Source organism: Hakea prostrata, chromosome 8, assembly GCF_041222555.1.
Source record: "Hakea prostrata isolate BN-2017 chromosome 8, UWA_Hpros_2, whole genome shotgun sequence".
In the NCBI taxonomy this organism is placed as follows: Eukaryota; Viridiplantae; Streptophyta; class Magnoliopsida; order Proteales; family Proteaceae; genus Hakea; species Hakea prostrata.
In genome coordinates, this window is record NC_142607.1 from 10,191,401 (window position 1) to 10,215,772 (window position 24,372).

General features: G+C 38.0%; 2 protein-coding genes across 3 annotated transcripts in view; one reads left to right on the forward strand and one right to left on the reverse strand.

The window, feature by feature from the left end:
* The first annotated feature begins 1,714 nt into the window (after positions 1–1,714).
* On the forward strand, positions 1,715–2,769 carry LOC149006790 (uncharacterized). Its single transcript, XM_089166982.1, has 2 exons — positions 1,715–1,929; positions 2,042–2,769. Exons 1-2 carry the CDS (start codon positions 1,797–1,799, stop codon positions 2,659–2,661), a joined length of 753 nt encoding a protein of 250 aa, XP_089023108.1. The 5' UTR covers positions 1,715–1,796; the 3' UTR covers positions 2,662–2,769.
* A 357-nt stretch (positions 2,770–3,126) lies between these two features.
* The window catches only part of LOC149006791 (alpha-amylase 3, chloroplastic-like), a 54,307-nt gene continuing 33,061 nt past the window's right edge, over positions 3,127–24,372 (reverse strand). For both annotated transcript variants that reach the window (XM_089164701.1, XM_089164702.1), the window contains 5 exons: positions 23,642–23,748; positions 21,080–21,329; positions 6,405–6,527; positions 4,092–4,259; positions 3,127–3,666 (listed from right to left, as the gene is read on the reverse strand). In XM_089164701.1, the coding sequence (XP_089020827.1) occupies positions 3,508–3,666; positions 4,092–4,259; positions 6,405–6,527; positions 21,080–21,329; positions 23,642–23,748 (807 nt within the window). In that variant the 3' untranslated portion in view covers positions 3,127–3,507. The remainder of the gene's footprint in view (positions 3,667–4,091; positions 4,260–6,404; positions 6,528–21,079; positions 21,330–23,641; positions 23,749–24,372) is intronic.

Here is a 24,372-nt window from a genome sequence, read left to right on the forward strand (position 1 = left end):
TAAACCACTTTGCCTCGGTTGTATGTAAACCCCCCAGCCACCGGTTCCCGTGGTTTATAGAATGATTCTTTCGTCCCAATCCATATGTTTTGGTGGGGTGAAAACAAAAAATTCTTAAGAATCAGTCATGGTTGTTCTTCACGCTCTCCTCTTTTCTTTTCTTTTTTTCCTTCTTTTTTTTTCCCCTTGAAAGTCAAAGCAAGTTTGGGGGTAAACAAGGGCAATTTGAAATTTTTTGAAAGTAAAGAAAGATGTCGAGTTATCATTTAGCCCCATTATTCTAATAGTAGGAATGTGCTTGATATATACGTTTAAACATAGGAGATATAAATGTAATTAAATAGATTTTAGGGGGTCTAAACATAATAACTTGCAAACTTAAGGGTATCCATATATAATTTGCTTCAAATTATGACTATATATAAATTGAGTTTGAAAAATTATTTAGCCAAGTATTTCATTAACTGCCACTCCAAAGGATTAACTCAGTTGGCAAAGACCAATACTTCATTAGTAAGATCGAGAACTTAATTTTCTTTGGGCCCACTAGCCCATGCCTCTTGTTTTGTTTTCTATAGAACACAGCTTTGTCAGGGTAAATCAAAGAAGGTCAAGCTTTGAAGAACTAGTGGTAAGGTTTGAGTTTGGGTTCTTAAACCCTAGTAAGGAAAATTGTGAGATAAAAGGTAGATTAAGATGGGAATGCAAAATGCAGATTCGGTTGATTACTTTGTTGGTCATTCATTAACTTCGTCCATCTGCTTTGATTTCTGAAATCAACCTAATAGACAAAAAAACATGCAAATTAATAATTAAGAGAGTGATTGATAGTTGAAGGTAAGGAGATAACATGATTCTGTAAATAAAGAAAACAGATAGAGAAGTTGCAAAGTTAACAACCTTACAAAATCAGTCTTCAACAATGGGTTTGAAACAAGAGGTAGAAGAACGAAAGTGAAATAGCTAAAAGAGTATTCTGGCACTAGGTATTTGCCTTCTGAGGTGAAGAAGAGGAAGAGCTTTCTTAAGCTTATTGGGATCTCAATGTTATTAAAAAAGTGATGGAATTTCTACAATTATATTCGAATCAAATTTCCACCACTCTTTTTTTGCCTCTAGGGATTTTCAGCTGGAGAGCTTTATATAAGCTTACTTTTGGACGAAAAAAAAAAAAATTATCGAATATTGAAGAGTTTTCCAAGATGAGCGTAAGAAAAATAAGAACTATTTGTGTTTTTTTTTCTTTCAAATGAATATTTTTTAAAGTTGGGCCTACCACACAATAAATAAGATGGGCCTTCCAAGCCCAAGTGCCTAACCCAAGCCCAGCCAATACTGGGGGTTTAGTTTTTAAACAAATGTGCATGGCGCTGACTTTACCCCCACTGCTTGCATTGTGCCTTTTTCAGAAGGCAAAAAATAATCTTAAATTTTCCTTTAAACGCACGTGTCTTATTATGCATGTAATATAAGAGTTCTAGACAGTAGGAAAAGCATAGGAATATTGTGTTTCCCTCTAGTTACGTAGAAACTAAAATGGGAAGAGAGACCACCAACCCTTACCTACAGGAAATGTTTTGGAATAAGCATCATTTATGATTCCACAAGAGAAGCTATTGAAATTGGAGATAACACGTCTTCATGCTTTTTCAAGATGTGAACCTCTCAATATAAGAGGATTTGAACTCAGAGGCCATTTACAGGTTCACATCACCAGGTATCCACACCAACTTAAAGAAACACAGATATCAAATTCTGAGTCTTTTGAGTTCTTCTTAGTTCATCAAAGAGATTTCATGGAGAACATCAGAGGAAGAAGAAGCGCTAGAGAAAGAACCAACAGCCGTCAGGTTGTCTATGAGGATTTTCAACCAGTTTCAGATTGGAGCAGTGACTCAAATAGCCATGTCCTCCTTGTTGATCTTCCTGGTATATAATGTCATTAAGTTATATATATATATATAGCTTCCATCTGTTTTGAGTTCACAAAGTTACTTTTTCTTCTGGAAACTGATCTCTTTTTCTGTGATTCTTAACATAGGCTTCAAGAAAGAAGAGCTAAAGGTAGAAGTGGACAACAATGGTAAATTAATTGTCAGGGGAGAGACGCAATTGAGTGAGAACAAATATAAGAGATTCGAGAAGGTACATAGCTTGCCGATGGATTCGGACATCGAGAAGATCAGTGGTAAATTTGATGCTGGTCTTCTTTTTCTGATCATCCCAAAGAAAGAAAATGTTATAAGGGAAGCACCAAAGGAGCAGCAGCCTGTTGCAGATGGAATTGCTGAGGAGCACAGAGGAGGAACATCTGAAACTAAAGAAAAGCCAAAGGAAGGAGAGCCCAAACAGAAAGCTACAACCACTGCTGAAGAGAAACCAAAGTTAAGTGGCAAAGACACTCATGTTAAACATGACCATGAAAATGGGATTCATGAGGAAAGGAAGGGAGCAGAAGAGAAAGGTGGAACAAATGAAGGTACAATAAGAGAGGAAGACAGAGGATCAATTAAGTTTGGTTATGCAAAAAGTGCAGTTGACATGATCAGTAGGAACAAGGGGATGGTCATAGCTACCATCTTAGGACTTGCAGTTGGTATATATCTAGCTAATAAACTCAGACCAAGTGATGTGACTGAGACCTTTGCCCCCACTAGTTAATCTCAAATTAAGAACAAACCCCTTGCCAAAGGCTTCTGCACACAAGCAGAGGCAAGTGTAAGGTGAGGGGTGTGAGATTCTATTTCTGTAATATGTGAATTATGCAAAACAGTGAATCCTTGTGAAAATAAAGTAACTGATTCTTTGGAAGATTCCTGTTTGCTTTCTTTTCCTCTCTCTTTAGCTCCTCACAGAATGGCGTTTCTTCAAGCTCTGCCATCATCAAAACTGAAAATTTTTCACAAAGCAAGGGAAAAATTAATCGAGTTGAGAGTGTCCCTCATTGCCCTGGTTTCCATATTACATTTCTGAAAAATAATTTTGTCTGGGTTATGCCAGATGGGAAGAGAAGATGTAACAACAACTACCTGGTGCAATTGGTGAGCCGAGGTGCTTCTAAGGCTCATGCTCAGCAGAAGGCCTTAGCTTACCCACCCCCTTAAACTACCCATAATAAACACATTCACTGCGACCAAGATATCTGGGATCTATGTATTTATTCCAATAATTAAAAAATGATAAATACATTTTTGTATCTTTGTTTAACGAAAGCTTTTTTGGGGTGGAGGGGTTAACAGCAGAGACAGTATCCACATCATATGTATTTCTAGAAGGCTTATTAGCCCCCTTCAGCATCTGTATATGCAATCCTCTCCCAAGTTGATATTATCCACTCAAAGCCCTCACTTCAGCCAAAGCCTGGTAAAGGCTGTGGCAGGTTGAAGCATAACTGCTGTATTATCCTCCAGATGTAGTCTACGTTTATTTTCCTGAGCGTATCAATGGATCTTCGAAGCAAAAATGTAGACCAATTGGAGAACATGAAACTAGGGCGAACAAAGAGTGTCATAATGCCTCCCAAACCTTATAATCAAATCCTTGAAGAACCAAAGCCCATCTCTCTGAACCACTAGGAGGCTCATAATGACCAGGTCCAATCTTCATCGCTATTTTCCCATCAATGATAGCGGCATACACATCATGTTCTGCCTTGGCTATCTTAACCTGGATCACACAAACCACAAACAGAAGTTGAATAATTTGCATATCAAAAGACAAGTCCCTTGTGTGAATGTATCAGAAATTCGCAGTTTCAAAAAGAGAACTCATGTGGACCATTAAAGAACCACGTGCATATATAGAGTGTCCTACTACTGCATGAGGCTCCTGCTACCACAGGTTCTGGGATGAGAAAGCAAATGCACGTAGCCTCTATTTCCATGTGCATCAGGTAAATGTGAGAAAGCATTTCAATGCATCAAAATGGGAGGAAGAGACTTTGCAATTGCTAAGAGATAGATGTTAGTAATATTATGACATAATTAAAATGCTCGGTCAAATGAATCCTAAATTCTTACTAAAATATCAATATTACTAGCAATAGTTCACAACACAAATGGAAAGTTAAATGAAAATTGCAAAATACATACTGTGCTGCGACAATGGATCCCCATTTGACGTCGGAGAGATATAAGTGCAGAAATTTCAGACTGGTAATGAGAGAAAATGTGATCGTAAAAAACAGTTGGTGTTCCAGGGTGTGTCAGGATGTAGGCATACCCCTGCATTTCCGTTCCACCAGGGAACCTCCAATGACCCTTCAGAGAAAACAAAAAGGCCCAGTGAGTATATTGTTTAACAATACTAGCCAGGGATGTCAGCATTAGAAATCTCAAAGGACTTTCCTCTTCTTATAATTGATGAGTCAAAAATGATGATCAGTAACCAGATCAGGGCATGCTATACCAAGGCAGAACCAGTTAAGATGAAGCTGTCATATCATAGTTACCAAAGTGACCAAGGAGTTGGAAAGGGTCCAAAAGCAAGGCAACACCAGCAAGGTGAACCTCAGGGTGCCTGCCTAGACAACCAAGGAGCCTGCACACCTAGGCAACACCTCGAAAACTATGCATAAGATAGTTGTTTCAAGCATTGCATGAGTTTTCTATTCTGAACAGCATAAAATGCTCTTTGCTGGTTTATATTAATCTACATTGCTTGTTAATGACTTGAACTAAACTGTGCACTCAGCAAGACTCATCTTTTTTACGAGCCAGCTAAATTCAAATAAGCCTTTTGCCAACTTAATGTGGTTCATGTACCAAATTCACAATTCAAATCTAAGATTATGTTAGTTGTCAAGCCAAAGCCCTTCTTATCTTTTCTCACTTCTTCCCAAAGTCAATTTTAGTATAGCCCTTACTCATTTAACTCCTAAATCTGTATCAATCATTTCTCTTCACTGCTTCACTCAGCGACCACAGTTGCAAATTCCTATAAATAAGTTGTTCAACTTGTCTCCCATTAGGGCCAGTCCTAAAGCACCTTGACTTTTTTTTTCTTGTTCTTATCTTTTCTAGTTTTTCAATTCATTGATTAATCCATTCATATCCAAGCTAAGCTACCTCACTTTATCAAAGAGCTTTTGTTTCTTCAAACATTCAGCTCCATATAAAATTGCTCATGATATATATCTGTCTACATAAGGAAACCAGTTCTAGTGGGATACATCTATAACATAACATTGAGGAAGTACCTTTCAACTTCACCCATCCTACATTATTACTGTTGGCAACATCTTATTCAATTCCTCATTTTTTTAATTGACGGTTGATACTAGTAGTGGAAGCTATCAATCTAAGGTATCTCCACACAATCAGGCCTAGACATTAAATTGCCACACACAATATTACCATATTTACAGTCATTATATCCCATTTTAGTCCTCATTCTATAACATTTTGGTTCCAGCATATTCGTCAATTGTTGATTTGGTATCTGTGCCTTCCTTTGTTTCAACAAACAAACTATACTGTTAAGCAACCAGGCTTATTCTTGACCACACAAAAAAGAGATATCTTTACCATCTACCAAAGAGTACATGTGCTCATTAACCGAGCTTGGCTTGTTTGCGACCTCAAGTCACCTAGATTTGTGACTATTTTACCAAAACCCAAGTACCAGGTGGCCAAGGACATTCAAAAACATGTAGATGGGTCATTTTCCCTGATATGTGATGGACAACCTGTGCCTGTGGAGAAAGAAAACGCATATTCCTCAAGTAATTAGAAAAAACATCAGATGATGTGAAAATATGTCAAAGTATTATCTGGTGAACACAAACTTTTTTTTTTTCCCTTTCAAAATTCATCTGATCCTGTAAATGTCAAACTGCATAAATTGTGGTTTTACTGCACAGTATACATTCATCAATGGTGCACCCACCAACTATCACTCGCAATAAAATTAAACACCTCACATTTTCTACGAAAGGAGAATATTTACTTTCATTTGGGGAGAACAGAAAATGGTAGTTTCCACAATTTTCAACCATATATATGCACGTAAATCTGAAAAGCACCACCAATCCTAAGAGAACATACACTCAATTGCAAGCAAAATTGAAATTTAATTGCTTTCTCACCATGAACTGGTCATTTGCTTTTGGAATGGGAAAATTTTGAATAAAGAGAAAGACCCATGGAGGAGTATCTATTATTTATCTATAGGGAAATTATCAGCACCACCCCTTGGGTTACCCCCTAATATCAATGTCACACTCAAATATTAGGTAGACCCCCTATCAACAATTTATTTCTTAACAATAGACAAAATTACCCGTCCAATAATGTGAAGTACCTATTTCACCCTTTTGCCCCTTATAGCTATTCAGATATGTAACATGAATATCAGGAAGTAGAAAGCATGACTTTGTGGCATACTAGGTGTAAAGAAATCCAAACCTGAGTTGAGCCTGTATCATGGTTCTCTACAAAGGTAACAGCACGTGATGGCCACCACCCGACAACACCGGGAGGTTTTCCCTTTTGGTCTGACAATCGCCAATATTGGCATCTTTTTATTGCCTATTTAAAAGAAGATGTTTTGTGTAAGTCCAGCTTGGCACTTGATGGAAAATCTCAAATATCAAAATATCAATCCCAACATATAGATATGAATGCAGAATGCCAGAAATAACACATAAAAATCACAGAAACTTGTTTTACCAATTATAGTTGCATCATGCATAAGAAGTGAGCAAGGATTATTCAATAGAAGCATGATGAAACTGTCCTGCAAACTAAAGTTAGAAAGAAGGAAACTGAGGAATTAAGTATTCTATGCAGAGACCCCAAAAGAAGGCATGCGAGTCCACCAAAAGTGAGGGTACATGCTTCAATCACCTTTTAGGACAAGTAAATCTAATATTAGAGAAGAATTGACCCAAAAGCATTACAATGGAGCCCAAATAGGTATTGACAGGGAGATGCTTTAGTTCTTCAAAGTTAAGAGTCTTTCAGTAGAGTCCATTAGTTGTGGTCGGCAAGTCAAACTATCTCATTATTTGGACACAGAGAGAAAGAAAATAAGCATTGAGAGTAGCTAGAGCTCATATAATGAGGGTACTTCAGGAACTAGGGTATTGATTAATTGCCTTATAGAGTAATGCTACTTTTTTTCACCTGTTACCTCCCAATGGAGGCTTATGCAATTCGTCTTTTTGGCATTAGTAAAGTAACATAGGTGTGATGGAGACAATACTCCAACACACATAACAGTCGATGAAACTCTTCTCTTCTATATTTCTTTATCTTCTTCTCCCATCGTCTTCTCCCTTCTTTTCTTACATCTACTACTCGAATTCCAACTTGGTCTTAGTCCTTTAGTGTCAGAAAATATGATATCTTTTCCTCTCTTCAGGACCCTAGGGTACAAAGGGTACCGACAAAGAGATGAGTATGGGCATTGATTGAAGCAAACAACAAGACCTGCTGATGAAGTATGAGCTCCTTGTGTTATGAAACACAATGTTTGGCTGAATCGCTTATTGATCAATGATCTCAAGCCCTCTATTTATAATTAAGTAGAAGGTACACTATTACAAGGAATAAAATTTTACATGAATACAAACTCTAATTTAACTCCTATACAAACTCTAATTGAACTCCTAATAGAATCCAACACTCCCCCTCAAGTTGAGGCATAGATATTAGTCATGCCCAACTTGCCTACAATAGGAAGGAAATCTCTTTCTTTCAAACCCTTAGTGAAAACATCTGCTACTTGGTCTCCAGATCTTACAAAAGGCATGCAGATGAGCCCTTGTTCCAACTTTCCTTTGACAAAAAACCTGTCAATTTCAATGTGTTTAGTTCGATCATGTTACACCGGATTATTAGCAATACTAATAGCAGCCTTGTTGTCACAATATAACATCATAGGGTTTGGAACTTGGACTCCAATACCTTGCAGCAAACCTTTCAACCATAGTAGCTCACAAACTCCACGAACCATAGCTTTATATTCAGCTTCGGTACTAGATAAAGCTACCACATTCTGTTTCTTACTTCTCCAAGTAACTAGATTACCTCCAACAAAGATACAGTAACCTGAAATGGACTTCCTGTCTGGAGATCCAACCCAATCTGCATCAATGTATGCTTCTACTTTTAGATTATCAGTGGGTGACAAAAGTATTCCTTTTCCAGGAGTTCCCTTCAAATATTGTAGTATTCTGATAATAGCCTTCATATGAGCTAAATATGGATCATGCATGAATTGGCTCACTATACCTACAGCATAAGCGATGTCTGGCCTAGTGTGGGACAAGATAAATAAGCTTCCCTACCAGCCTTCGGTATCTTCCTTTGTCCACTGGTTCTCCCTCTTTTTCTTTAAGTTTAGCTCTAGCTTCAATAGGGGTATCAACTGCTTTACACCCCAAAATTCCCACTTCTGATAATAAATCTAGGACATACTTTCTTTGGGATAGGAATATACCTTTCTTTGGTCGAGCCACCTTAATCCCTAAGAAATATTGTAACTTCCCTAGATCTTTAATTTCAAACTCTCTGTCAAGAAAGTCCTTCAACTTTTGAATTTCTTCTCCATCATTCCTTGTGATGACAATATCGTCTACATAGACAATAAGAAGTGTGATGTTAGTACTTAACTTCTTGACAAATAGTGTATGATCAGCATTGCTTTGCTTGTACCCAATAGAAGTCATTGCCTTGAGGAGGCATCCAAACCAGCATCTAGGAGACTATTTTAACCCATAAATTGACCCCTTCAACCGACAAACTTTCCCTGCAGTATTGTCATCGGAGAAACCATGTGGGATTTCCATATAGACCTCTTCTGCTAACTCCCCATGTAAGAAGGCATTATTTACGTCTAGTTGGTGCAAGTTCCAGTCTTTGTTCACAGCTACAGACAACAGAACTCTGACAGTGTTTAGTTTCGCAACAGGGGCAAAGGTCTCCTAATAATGAATCCCATAGGTCTGGGTAAACCCCTTTGCAACTAGTCTAGCTTTCAACTTGTTGACTGATCCATCCATATTTTGTTTAACCACAAATACCAATTTGCAGCCCACTGGTTTTTTTCCTGGAGGAAGTGTAACCAGCTCCCAAGTGTTATTTTTTTCATTGCCTGCATTTCCTCTATCATAGCTGCCTTCATCTCTTATCAGCATAGGCTTCCTGCCAACTTTTAGAAACAGATACAGATGACAAAGAGGATATAAAAGCACGGTAGGAGTCAGACAAAGAGTTATAAGAAACATATTTAGCTATGGGATGTTGAGTACAAGATCTGACCCCTTTTCTAACAGCAATAGGAAGATCAAAAGAAGATACCTTAAGGGGAATAGTAGAATCCGATTCTGGAGCAGGAGACTGAAGTGGTAACATATCACATTTCTCCACCTGCTTTAGCCAGTTGTATTTCTTCCTCTGATAAGTCTGCAGCTCCTTATTTTGGTCAATCTAGTTTTGAAAGACCCCAACAATGTGTCTCACAGGAGTGGTCTCCCCCTGGCTAAGTTCTTCACATGGTTCAGAAATCAAAGGGGGAGAATTAGAGTCCTTAGGTATACTGGCCGAAGTCTCCCCTTGGTCAGGAAACTCTTCTAGGACTCTTAAGTTGTGTTGGTGTGTGATAGGAAGATCTAGAGTCGGAAAGAACACCTCTCCTCTAGGACTCTCCCCCTGGAGAGGTGTATAGTAAAGGCAAAACTCATGAAAAATTACATCCATGGATACAATGGTTTTCCTGGAAGGAGGATGATAACATTTGTACCCTTTCTGAGTAGCAGAATACCCCAAAAATATGCAGCGTAGGCCGCGGGGAGCCAGCTTACTCTGGTGGACTGTGATTCTGGCATAACACAGGCATCCAAAAACCTTTGGGGGAATAACAAAAGAAGAGGCTCCCTGAAGAATCTCATTAGGACATTTAAAACCAAGTATTCTATTGGGCATCCTATTCATAAGGTAAGAAGCAGTGAGTATAGCATCACTCCAGTATTGGTCAGGTACATTCATAAAAATCATAATGGAACGGGCTATCTCTAAAAGATGCCGATTCTTCCTTTCGGCCACCCCATTTTGGGCAGCCGTATCAATGCAACTAATCTGATGTATTATGCCAGAGTCAAAGAGATATCTTTGAAATTCACCATCAATATACTCTGTGCCATTGTCACTGTGGAGGATCTTCACAATGCCATTGAACTGAGTTTTAATCATATTATGAAAATCACGAAAACATCGGAAAACCTCATTTTTTTTGTTTTAAAAGATATATCCATATAGAACGAGAGTGACAATCAATAAAAGCAACAAAGTACCTATGGCCAGTAATAGACACACATCGGTAGGGACCCCACACATCAGTATGAATTAGCATAAAAGGAATAGGTTTTCTATTATGAAGAGAAGGTAAATAAGGTAGAACAAGTCTGCTTCTCAAAAATGCATGCTTCACAAAAAAAATTATCCTCATTACAAGAAGAAACCAAATCAGGAAATATTTTCTTAAGAGTTCCTAGAGGGGGTGACCTAGCCTATGGTGCCATTAATGAAGGTCTAATATTACCGAATGGACCGGATTAGAAGATGTAGTCAAAGCAAACACAGATTCTCCAATCGGCTTGAGCAAATAAAGTCCATTGTCTAGTTTACCACGTCTAATCTCCTTCCTTGTGACCAGATCCTGGAAGACATAGTAAGATGGGAAAAAAACCACTTTACAATTTAAGTCATGTGTAAGACTACTGATAGAGAGCAAGTTAGTAGAAAAAGAGGGAACATGTAAAACTTTAGACAAGGAAAGTGATGAAGAATGCTGAATGGTCCCTTTTCCAGCAATGGAAGAATAGGAGCTATCAGCAATTTGAACTTTATCCTTTCCAAAAGTTGGAGAATATTGTAAAAAAGAGGAGGATAAACCTGTCATATGATCTGTGGCTCCTGTATCAATAATCCAAGGAGTAGAAACTGAAGAAGCTTGAAAGCTTGTAAAAGTTTTACCTGAAGTAGCAAGGTAGGAGTTGGTATGGGTAGTAGAGGAAGCAGTGGTCGGGGATGTACCGGCAGTAGAAGACTGCAGAATACATCGCAGAGTAGAGAACTCCTCCTGTGAAAAACCAACGTCTGCAGAGGGTGTGGTGGAAACTGTCTTAGAAAGATTAGCCTTTGGTTTTCCCTTTCTTTATGCTTGTTTTTGCTCAAAATTAGCAGGCTTCCCATGCAGTTTCCAACAATTTGCCTTGGTATGATATGGTTTATGACAGTGCTCACATTTGACAATCTCCTTAGCCGAATCAGATTTAGTGTGAACAGACTGTAAAGCTGATTTCTCCATAATGGAGTATGAAGCATGGTTAATCGACGACTTCCCTCACACTGAACAAGAGCATAAGACTGTTCTAGTGTAGGAAAGGGAGAATGACTTAAGACTTGCACTTTGATCTGATAGTACTCCACGTTCAAACTTGCCAAGAAGTCATATACTTGAATCTTATCAATGTGCTTCTTATAAGTCGCCACATCATCTGGATTAGTGGGGTGATAATCCCCATAATGATCCAACTCTTGCCAAAAAGATCATAACTCAGCATAATAGTGGGCCACAGTCAATTCCTTTTGGATAGTCTCATGAAGCTTCTTTCGTGGCTCATAAACCTGTGCATCATTCCCTAACTGTTCATATGTTTCAATAGTAGCCTTCTAGATTTGGGCAGAAGTATCAAGTAATAGATATCCACGAGCAATATTTGGAATCATGGAATTCAAGAGAAATGACATAATAAGAGAGTCATTCGAGATCCATTTATCTTGTGAAATGCCTGTGGTAGTAGGTTTGATAGTGGTGTCCGTAATGTGTTCAACAAGTCCTCTTCCAGCAATAGTCAAGTAAGCAGATCGGGACTAGCAGAGGTGATGTCGATGGTGATAGTGGAGGCGATGGTGATGGCAGGCGATGGCGATGGTTAGATGCAGAGATCGATCGAAACTCAGAAGATGTAAAAGGCTGTAAAGCTATCGTTACGATTTACGAAACCAGAATCGCGATGGAGATGGAGTCTAGTTTCAGAACTGCGATGGAGTTTGCGATGGAGATGGAGTATGGGTTTAGAATTTCAGAACAAAAGAAAACCAAAGAAGAAGAATCGACACTCTTTCTGCGACAGCGACAGCGAGAGAGAGGCGAGGAGGTAGGTTCGACACTCCCTTTTTTGTTTTTCTCACTTCCCTAATCGTATTTAGGCTTTGATACCATGTTGTGAAACAGAATGTTTGGCGGAATGGCTTATTGATCAATGATCTCAAGCCCTCTATTTATAATTAAGTAGAAAGTACACTATTACAAGGAATAGAATTTTACATGAATACAAACTCTAATTTAACTCCTATACAAACTCTAATTTAACTCCTAAAAAAACCCAAAAAAAACCCCAAAAAAAAAAAACACCGCGGGGGGGGGAAAATAAAACTCCTGGGCCCCCCGGGGGGGGATTGTCCTTTTGGGGGGGGGGGGGTCAATAAAAAAAAAAAAAAAAAAAAAAAAATTTTTTTTGTTGGTAATTAATAAAAAAAAAAATTATAATATTATAAAGGGTAATAGTTCTTTTTTTTTTTTAAATTATTTTCTTTTTATTATTTTTTTATTTTTTTTTTAACACCCGCAACTAAAGCATAGGGGTAGTCTTGGCATTTTGTATTGATATTCAAATAATTACCGTTAAAAGCCGAACTAGTATGGGATTAACATAGTTACTAGGATTTATTTGCTAAATTCAATCATAGGTTGAGAATTAGCTAGATGGTTAACAAGCTCCTTGAATAAAGAAAGAGGTCCAGGGTTCAATGCCTCATAGCTACATAAATTATATTACACATTTTGATATTGTTTGCATGGAAGTCAAAAACATTGCATAAATAAAAGAATGATTAAATGATAAAGAAAATAATGCATAAATAGGGAATAAAAGACAAATCAAATATTGCATAAGAGATAAAATATGTAATCAAATAAAAAGAGGAATCTAATATTGAGGGAATCAAGTATTGAGAGCAACTAAGTATGGGAATATAAGGAAAACCTGGGAATTCAGGAGGAGATGGTTGATGGAATCGTGGAGGTTAAGAGGAGGGAACATTGAGGAGAGAGAAATGGATGGTAAGAGGAGGGAATATTAAGAGGAGAGAGAAATTGATGGTGAAAGAAACGTGGAGTTTAGGAGGATTTAGGTGTAGTTTAGGAAGAGACAATATTGAGGAATCTTGAGGAATATTGAGGGGAGAGAAGAAAGATGATGAGAACGTGGTATATTAAAGAAGAGAATTGAGAGCCTATATTGGTTATTAAAGAAGAGAATTGAGAGCCTATATTGGTTATGCAAGAATAGAAAAGAAAGACAAGGGTGCAGAGAAAAGAAGAAGATAATTTAGAGCGTTGAAGGCCCTCTATCGAAGGGTGATATTCTTTTTGTGATTTCTCCACTGTAAGTACAATCTTCACACTTTCAATATGTTATTGTCTTCTTTTTCTATGATCTAATTTATAGTTTTACGTGACTTCTTAGTGATTGACTCTTTTATTGAATTTATAACTTATATTGATTATTAATACGTTTTATATGATGTTTGATTTACATAGTTTATTGGTATATGATTTATTTCTTTGATTTAATAATTTGATTTTGAGTATGAATACGTTTTAAATTTTGTCTATCTTGATTTATTAGTATCTTGTCTTTGAGTATATAAATATGTATTCTTTTAGATTATATTTTATGAAATTATTATGATCTATCAATAACTAATCTCTCCCTTGAATTTATTAATCTTTTCTATAAGCATGAATGTATCTTTATATTTGTGTTTTATTGGGTTATTTATTATTGTATTATGCATTGATTTTTATAATGGACTATATCCAAAATTCATCATTTTCATATGATCTTGCATTGTTTGCATATGATTCATCAAGACATGTCATGGTCATATTAGCATTATGTGTGATGTTGAGTTAGTAGATGTTTTGGATGAGAATGTATGTTAAGGCTGTGTAATGCGCGCAGGCCATGTAACGGCATGGAACATACATTGATTCTAAAACATTTGGTTAAGGTAGATGGATGTTGGGCTGTGTAAACTCGCACAGCCATGTAACGGCATGGGACATCCGATCTACCTTAGGCCATGTATGCATGAGAGATGGTAGTTGTGTTTTTGGATGAGAATGTATGTTAAGGCTGTGTAACGCGCGCAGGCCATGTAACGGCATGGAACATACATTGAGTTTGGAAACATTTGGGTTAGGGTATATGGATGTTGGGGCTGTGTAACGCGCATGAGCCATGTAACGGCATGGGACATCCTATCGACCCTAGATCAGTGAGGGTGTGGTTTATTTCTTTCTTCTTGGCATCATTGAGTCTCATTCATATCATTGGGCATATCATGACTTTATTTTCTCATTTATACATGTTAGTTAATTTTATTTGTATAAGATTCTATTTAATTAAATATTAAATATAAAAAGAAAGGAAACTGTTGATATGTGTTAGGTTGTACTTGCTAAGTTTCTTCCCGAAACTTACCCCTTACTTCTACAGATGATGGACTTGATCAGGGGGATGATGGATATTCAGAGGATGAAGATCAAGATCATGTCTACTACATCTCTTAGGATAGATAAATATTGAAATTTCCTATTAGTTGTAAATCTTGGATTCTAGACCTTTACTTGGATTTCATTAAAATTATGAGACAATTCATGGAAGCATTTTAAATCACAATTCATGGAAGCATTTTGATTTATATTTGAATATTTTCCGCTGCGATCATTTGTAGTTTTGGTGGATTTTATTATTCACATTGTCTGTGGAAACCCTCTTAGTGTATTTTGGTTCACTACCTAAGTAACGTCGATCCTTGATCAATGACGACTTTCTCCTTACATGGAGATTGGGGCGTTATAGTTGTTTCCTGGGGTCTTGATAGTTCTTTACTTGTGCCCTCCAGGTATTTTTAGCCTGGTTCCCCCCCCCCTTCCCCCTCCCCCTTCTCCTCTTTCCCCCTCATGTACTTTCTTCCCCTTTAGGTTGTTTATATTTTTATATCCATCCAAAAAAAGATCACCTGTATGTAGATGCATATACAGATGTTGACAGGGTAGGCTCGCCAGATGATGCATGTCTACATCAGTTATTGTTCTCACTGTTGGTGGAAACTTGTAGCCTGACAAAGCTAGAAATAAGCTTGTCCTAGTGCAGAGGCAAAATTCCATGCCACAGCAGAAGAGTAGCTCCAGGGTTTTCTACAAGATCTTTATGTTAGCTCTAGTAATCCAATGAAGCTGTATTATGACAGTAAATCTAGTATTAGAATTTCCCACCATCTAGTTCTGCATGACAGAACAAAGCATGTGGAATCAGATTATCATTTCATCAAGGAGAAGCTCGACCAAGGACTTTTTTGTATTCCATTTGTTTAGTGTGATCACTTGGCTGAATGTCTCGCCAAAGGGCTTAGTAGTGAACTTTTCACTCTACTGTGAACATTGGGCATGTGTGACATCTATGCCCCAACTTGAGGTGGACTACTCTGAGGTGAACTATCATACTCTTCGCTAATCCTATCTCCCCAATCTACAATCAAAATTTCACCTAAGTGCAAATCCAACATCATAGTACTTATGTTCATGGTGGGAGATCTCGCGAAATCACGCAAGATATCTCGCTATCATCAGATAGCGAGACTAGAGGGCCAGCAAGAGTGGAGAGATGGGAGATCTCGCCATCTCACGAGATCTCGCTAACAAGACAATTTTGAGTGCTTTAGGGGCTTTAAAAAGCCCTTGTCTCGCTTGAGAGAGGTGATGCCTCTCTCTCGCCCTTCTCTTGCTGGAGCTTCAATTTTGGCCGGAAAACTCGATTTTTGACCGGAATTTGTTGGGGAATCAACATAGCAACATCATCAACTCATCTACAACAGCAGATTCAAGCATATTTCAAGTGATCTTCAAAAAATGTAAGATTTTCCCCCAATTTTTTGAATTTTTTCAAATACAAGGTTCTACAATGGTTGTATGAGTGTGGTATAAATATATGTTGATGATCAAGATTTGATCTACACTTTCATGGAAAAAAATTTTAATTTTCTGTTATTAATTTTTTTTTGAATTTTCGTATTTAAAAATATATTATCTAAAATTTTAAAATTATAAATTATAAATAAAAATTTATGATATGAATGTGATTATTATTTATGTTAAACTACATTTAGAGGGCTACAATCTCATGTATTAATATTTTGATTATCATGCTTGCTGCATTTATTTAAATAATTAAATAAAAAAATTATGAAAAATTATATTTTATTAAAAAATTATCTTCTTCTTTTTTTTAAATGATGCTTATATTATGTAGTTTATTTTAAAAATACAAACATGTCTGTTTGAGCATTGTATATATGTTATCTTAAAACAAAGTGTGTTTTGTTGTTTTATAAATTGTTTTTACATGTTTTTATGTATCTAAAAATTATTCTAATGATTATTTGGGAACGTTCATGTATGTATTTCAGACTTTCAGTACTGTACATTTGAATCTTAAATGGCAACTAGTGGGAGTGGCGGCACTGGTAGCGGGACTCAGGACATTGCTTGGCAACATTAGGATCCACTAACTGCTGACAAGAAGAAATCCCGATGCAAGTATTGCCTCAAGACTTTGAATTCTGGTGGTTCGACCAGATTAAAGCAACATTTGGCTGGTGCTTACAAAGATGTTTCCAAGTGTCCCAAGGTTCCTTATGAAGTGCAAAAAGCAATTGCAGCAACTTTAAGGGGAGGGAAACAAAAAAAGGACGAGATGACACAAAAGCAAAGGGAATTTGAGGATACAGTGCTATCTAGACCTATTCTTGATGTTGATGAGGAGTCAAGCGACGATGAAGAGAGGAGGGTTATGGGTGCTGAGTCACGGGCCGAGTGGAGACAGATGAAGGTTGCAATGGAAGCTAGCAGACAGTCCTTACATGTTGAGAACGTGAGGCAATATGAACAGACAAGGGGAGCAGGTGGTTCGGGGTCAGGGGCATCCATGCCACCTAGACATAGTTTTCAGGGAACTAAGACTAAGAGGACCGAAAGGAGGAGGAAGAAGACTAGACATTATGATTCCACATTTGACCAAGACCCTCCCTCTTCAAGCAATAAGACATCTATCAAAGAAGCATTCCATATATGTTTGCTGGAGGTAGAGAAGGCAGTAGGGAGGAGGAAGCTAGGTTAGCAATCAGCAAATTCATGCTCCAACAACATTGCACCCAATGTAGCCAAAACACCATACTATCAGGGGATGATCAATGCAATTGCTAGGGCAGGTGTAGGGTTAAAGGCCCAACAGCTTGGGAAGTAATGAATAAATATTTACCCAAAGTAAAGCAAGAGGTGGATGAATACATTGGTTCATTAAAGGAAAAATGGAGTACATATGGTGTTACTATGATGGCTGATGGATGGACTGGTCCTACTAGACAGTCCATCATTAATTTCATGGCAAGCTGCAATGGAAAAACATCCTTCCTTAAGTCAGTGGATGCCTCAGATAAGATCAAAGATGCTAACTACCTTTACAAGCTTCTTAAGGAGGTGGTCCTCGAAGTAGGGCCAAAGAATGTTATCCAAATTGTCACAGATAATGGTGCTAACTTCAAAAAAGTTGATGAAATGTTGATGAGGAAAAAGAGCAACAGGATCCACCTCTTTTGGACACCATGTGCAGCACATTCGATTGATCTTATGTTGAAGGACTTAGGGAAAAGAAAGTCAATCAATACTGTGGTTGAGAGAGCTAGAAGGGTTAGTAATTTTATTTATAACCATGGTTATGTGCTGAAGATGATGAGGAACCACTGTAAGGGTGATCTAGTCAAACCTGGATTGACTAGATTCGCCACCAACTATGTAGCTCTGAAAAGCTTTCAGAAGAAAGTGGTGGGTCTACGACACATGTTTGCAAGTGAGGAGTGGTTTGGTAGAGTGGATCTAGCCATCCTGATGCAGTACTAGCCCAACAAACCATTGCTGATGATTCCTTTTGGAGGCAGCTGAATAGGACACTGGGCATTATAAAGCCTATTGTGTTTATTTTAAGGATGGTGGATTCGGAGAAGAAGCCCACAATGCCCCACATATATGCTGCCCTCCAGAAAATGAAAGAGTTGGTTAGAGCTGCTGACCCTAGCTCCTTCAAATCCTACAAGAGGATCATCGATAATAGATGGGAGATGCACTTGATGCATTCTTTGCACTTGGCTGGTGAGTCACTTTTAAGTCTGTAAGTTTTTGTTGTATACTTTAATTTACATTCTTAATTTGTTATAACTTATAAGTTAAAATTTATAACTTATAATTTATAAACAAGTAAACAACCAAATCATTAAGTCACTTTTTATTTCCACAATACAAGCTTACTACCTCAACCCAAAGTACCATTACAAGAATGATCTAGGGCTTGATGTAAAGTTGATGAATGCGGTGCAAGACGTGGTGGAGAAGCTTATGTCAAATCCCATCATGCAAGGGACAATTAATGGAGAGGTGAGAACTTATTCAATTGTTTCTTCAACTTCTTACATTAGTGCATTAAGCATATACATAATACAATAATTGAAGAATTGGTGTACAGATCAGGGAGTTCAGGGATGCCTTTGGGAGTTTCGGAAAGCCTTCTGCAGTTGCAACTAGTCAAAAAAATGATCCTGGTAAATAGTCCATTACTCTATAAGTCATTAAGTCTATAAGTTTATAACTCTATAAATGATAACTGATAAGTTATATAAATATAAAGATTTACTTGCCAAATGCATTCTTAATTTTGGTTATGCAGCTGACTGGTGGGTGCTATATGGAACTAGTGCACCAAATCTCAGGGACATAGCAATTAAAGTACTCTCACGAGACTTGCTCATCCTCTGGTTACCAGAGGAACTGGAGCACCTTCTCGCTCATCTATAGTAAGGTACGGAACAGATTGGGGAGTAAAAGGCTCAAGGACTTAGTGTATGTGCATTACAACATGAGATTGAGAGTAGGGCACATACAAGATGATATAGATGACGAAAATCGTGAACCGATTGAGTTGACTGATATATTCTACGAGCCCCCTACAGAAGATGAGGAAGATGATGTCATATATCAGTGGGTTAGGGATCGAGGTGGCCCAATGCTGGATGGGCCAGGAGGGCAGCCTAATCCTACCATTCCTGCTGCTAAGGGCCCAGATGGTGTGGTTGAGCATGTATCTTCTGATAAGGGTCGGATGGCTGTAGCAACATCAAAAGGACCAACTGTACCATTTGTGGAGCCACCTGGTCGACTTGAAACAATTGAGGTGACAACTAGTAGTGGGGATTCAAATGATGCCAATGATACCAGAGGGCCAAGTGGCCGAAGTCAGCCATCGAGTTCGAGACATGGAGGCAGTCAGGCTGGTCGTGTTTCTGGTGGAAGTCAGCGTCAACAAAGGGAGTCACCTCCACCAGGTCCGAGTCCATCCGACACATGCAAGCCACAGTTCCCCTATCTCTCGGACTTATGCTAGGAGTAAGAAGAGCAGATCAAACCAAGGGCAGGGGCAAACGAACGATGATGCGAGCATGCATGATCTTGAATTCAACATGGGAAGCATGAGCCTAGATCATGGTCAGAGTGATTCACAACAGCAGAGTTTGGACAGTTGGCAGTTATCGGGGTACCAATACGGGGATCACAGCACCAGGTCAGATTACAGTGGGTATTCTTCTTATGGAGGTCATACTATTCCTCAAGACCCTGCACCTAGAGAGTACACATATGGAAGTGAAGATGGGTTGTTAAATGAGTGGTTTAGAAACCCCTACCCACATACTCAACAACAATATGAACAACAACAACAAGAATGGCACTTTCACCCACCCACGATTGACGGTTATCCCAGAGAGCTATTCCTCCAGAGATTCGACATGGAGACATATTAGTTCCATATAAACCGATATGTGACATATACAATGATGGGTTGACTTGGGAGTCATATGTGGCGACCGTTCAAAATCAATTGATGCAGAATGCTGAGTGATACTCTTAGTCTTAGTCTTGTAAGTTGTAAGTTGTAATCTTCTAATCTTGTTACTCTTATCTCTAGTACTCTTGTGATCTTGTCAGTCTTGTGACTTGTGAACTTATGGATTATGATTTATGACTTACTAAAAGTCTAAAACTTCTTAATTCTTATGGTTGTAAAATTTTGAAGACATTTAACAATTTATTACTTTGAATCTTTGATATGAACTTTGATCACTTGTTGACTTGAATACTTGATGTGTAATGTTATTGTATTTGATACTTGATAGTTGATAACTCATTAACTTGAATTACTTGATATCTTTACATTACATGTTGTCTCTAACCTTGCATTCACAGAACTTCGGTTTTACACATAGGGTCGACTTATGAGACATAGTTAGGGTTATTTTCTCACAAATCTAAGGCCACCAATGTGTTCAAAAGGCCTTAAATAGGCTAAATACCAAGTTTCAGCCCAACCAGAGCCCTAAAACCCCCACCGAGACTACGCCATTTTTTTTGTAGATCTCGACCGAGATCTCGCCATCTTGGTCGAGATCTCGCCTTTTCTTAGTGGCGAGATCTCGCTAGAGAGCAAGATCTCCCACCATGCTCCTGTTAACCCCCAATCCCCATGGCAGCCCCTTCCATCCAAGCAAAACCCTAATCCGTTGCTGCCCGAGATTCTTAAAGCCTCAGCCTATACCCCTATACCCCTTACAGCCCTAATGCGAGACCTCTAAGACCTTAACCCTAGCCCCTTCAAGCCCTAACGCAAGGCCCTTAAAACCCTATCCCTAATTCCAGCATACAAGGGGACTATTCCAGCATTTGGGCATCTAAAATTTTTCAGAAAACAGAAATCTTAGATTGAGATCAGACAGGAATTATGACACTGTTTTGAACCTAAACAGAACTCTTGAAACCCTTTTTATTCTTACTGCTGTGTCTAAATATCTTGGACTTTTGGCCCTCATAACTTGAGACTACATTATAAACATAACTAGAATCTTACATCATGAAGGATGCCTTTTGTAGTGACATCAAATGCCCCAGCTGTCCCTTTGGTAGCATTAATCCAGTCAATAATCCTCTGTCGGTGTGCATCTTGATTGTAATCCAATTCTCCATACTTATAGCTGAGAGAATCCCAGTATTCACCGACTGCAAAGTAGGGTCCACTCGCTTCCAAGTAATCCTTTACGTAACCACCCCAGAAGCCTCGAACAAAATCAAGCCTCCACCCGTCATATCCAATCTCTTTCCTGCATTTAAATATCAGTGGCAAGCATACAACAATCATCTTTAGTATAACCAGATATGAAAGGAAACATGAAAAAAAACATGGGAGATAAATCAAAAGCAGATTAATAGGATGAAGATGTGTTTCACTCTTGAATCCAAGAGTTATATATAAAATTACAACAGATCAAAATGGCAAAGTTACATTTTTCCTATTGAGCTTGTTACAAAATCAGATTATACAACCAGAATAGAGGAAGAAAAGAAGAAAAAGAGAGACAGAGATAGAAGGGAAGAGCTCATAGAATCTGAGCAGCGATGAACGGTAGCATGCATTAATAAGAACCTTAATCTATGAGAACAAGATAATGCCCATCGTAACTTGAACACCACCATAGTTTCTGAACAACACCATGATTCAATAGAATACCTAAACACTACCAAAAAATTATAATCGTCAACACGAACACCAAAACATCACCACATATTTAACAAATCTCAAACATAGCTTATCATTTTGGACAGTAGATTTTTATCTCTTCCATATCGTTTATTAAGATGTGGAAGTATTATATTGTTTCCCAGGGCTCACACACAAATTAAGACAACAGCATTGTTCTAAACTATTTCAAATGTTGACAAAAACAGCTCAATGGGGGTTCTTTAATGAAGGGCAAACGACCCGATTTTAGAATCCTGCCACTGGTTTGAGAACCCAGGTAGAGTCAAGCTGAAGATCACCATGTTTCAGCTGGCTAGGTGATGGATGGATGTGTCCTAAAGAGTCCTGGTCCAATATATTCTAACTCCAGTTTCCAAAAGTCCAAAAAAAATAAGATTGATAATCCCCCACCCCACCACACCCCCACCCCCCCCAAAAAAAAAAAAAAAAAAAAAAAAGAGAGATGGATATGAAAAAGGGGTGGGTTTCCTCAGTGACCACTCGCCCAGATGGCATGATTGGACGGAGCCCAAAGTTTGTTGATAGTTGATTCCAACGTCCAGTGAGGACAAGTCAATTCTCATCCTAAAAAGAATTTGCAAGTGGAAAAATAAATCACTAAAAAAATCACACCTGCCAAATTGGTGGATGGGATCATGGGACTACAAGTTGGATGTACTAATATCAAGTTATATTAGTTGTATTGGATATAAAGTGAGAAGTGGTGGATCAGTCTCTTACTTAAATAGGGGCATACGTTAGGAGTTTTATTTATAAATAAATATAGAGCCCAATATGTTTGGCTGACAAAAATGGCTGGAAAAGGAAAATAGGATATCAAAATTCTTAGCATGCTGAAATTCAGATCATGACCATATGTAAACTGTCAATCAGATGGAATTGGCTCGTCTGTCAATTGGTTTCGGAATGGATCTGGCTCCATCCACCTTGAATTTGATTTGTTGAAATCCTCAAACTAAGTGGACATATTATCCACTTCATCTAATAGTCATGGATAAATTTTTGGTCTCTCTAGCTTTTAATTTTTCGTCTCTCTAGTTTTTCTATGTATAAATTCAATGCTCTGAGAATTGTATAAGTCAAGACTGCTTGGGCTTAACAAAAGGAAAAGTGAACACAACAGCCCCAAGGTTGACATAGGCATCCATGTTTTTCAATGTCCTGTTTAGGTAAATCCCCAGCAATCAGCTGTTAATAATAACTGTATAGTCTATATAAACAATCCCCAGTATCTGTAACCAGAACCAGAAAGAGAGGAGAATGAGAGATTGAGAGAGATTGAGAGAGAAGAAGAGTAAACAACTTGAGAACAGACATGGGCGATAGAATATTTCTTCTATCTTACCACCCACCACATGTATATATATATAATAAGCTAAAACAGACTTACATAAGGAATATGAGTCCTAACTCTTATCTAAGTAAGCCTAAAGCTTAACAGTAAACTCACTTAGACTGGGAAACTAATATGTGAAGACCTAAAGCTATAAAGAAACCACGATAGGTGGACTCCCCTTCTCATCATCTCTAACAGTCTACATCCCAAAAATAGATGACTAAGCCAGGAAAATTTCTCGCTTTGCTGGAGCCCAGTAGTGGATGTCCCTTTTGTCTCTCTTTTACTTCATTATTTTACCCTTTTCTGCATTTTAATCATTTTTTGCATATCATGCTGGTGTGAAAAGTTGATGGGTTGACAAGACCGCTAACTGTTGACTCATGAACTGGTCCTCAACCAGTCAACACATGAGCCAGGACTGGAAACAGTCCCTGTTGTTTCACAGCATAGGTTGAGAAAGAAAATTTAGTAAATAAATATATGAAATATCAAAGTGATTTTTAGAAATGACAAGAGAGTAGACTTGGAAAAACCTCAACCAGCAGAGCCACTCTTTCAGATCGTCCCTCACAAACGCTTGTGAATGATCAATATTTGGAGCAGCATGGAAGCTATCCCCACTACTTTTATTGCCCCTGCCCTGTCAGACAAAAAAAAATGACAATCTTATTGATCCCAGAATGCGTATGCAAAGAAAAGAATGTAGAGACAATGGATGTACAAAATGATGGTTTATGACAGTTTTTACTGACAAGAATGATGAGGGATTGTAACTCTTGATATCCAAATAGTATGGTTTACTGAGTACATGTGACAAGACTGCCATGAACAAACAAAGGCTACCCATTAAAATATCCAATATTTGGTGGAGGTGACAAGAGCTTTATGTCTTAAATGCCAACAAGCATAATATATGCAAGTAATATGGAAAACAAGATATAACTAGGAGCAATTGAAAATGATATATCAAAAGACAGACCAGAAAAATAAACTTACACTGCTCAGATCAATCATTAAAAAAAAAGGTGTACTGGATTCCCTCGTGTCCCTTTAATTTTGTATGGTTCTTCCCAGAAGCAACACAAAAGGAAGAAATTACAATGGACCAGCAGAACTGAACAATCACAAGCCATCTGATTTTTATTTAGAAAGGACCTAAACCTTGGTGCAAGTGCCGCTGCTCGCTTAATGAGCAGACTCAGCAGAGAGGTATGAATGGGAGGTGCAAGTCCATCTTGCTTAGGTATACTGGATCCGCTCGTAC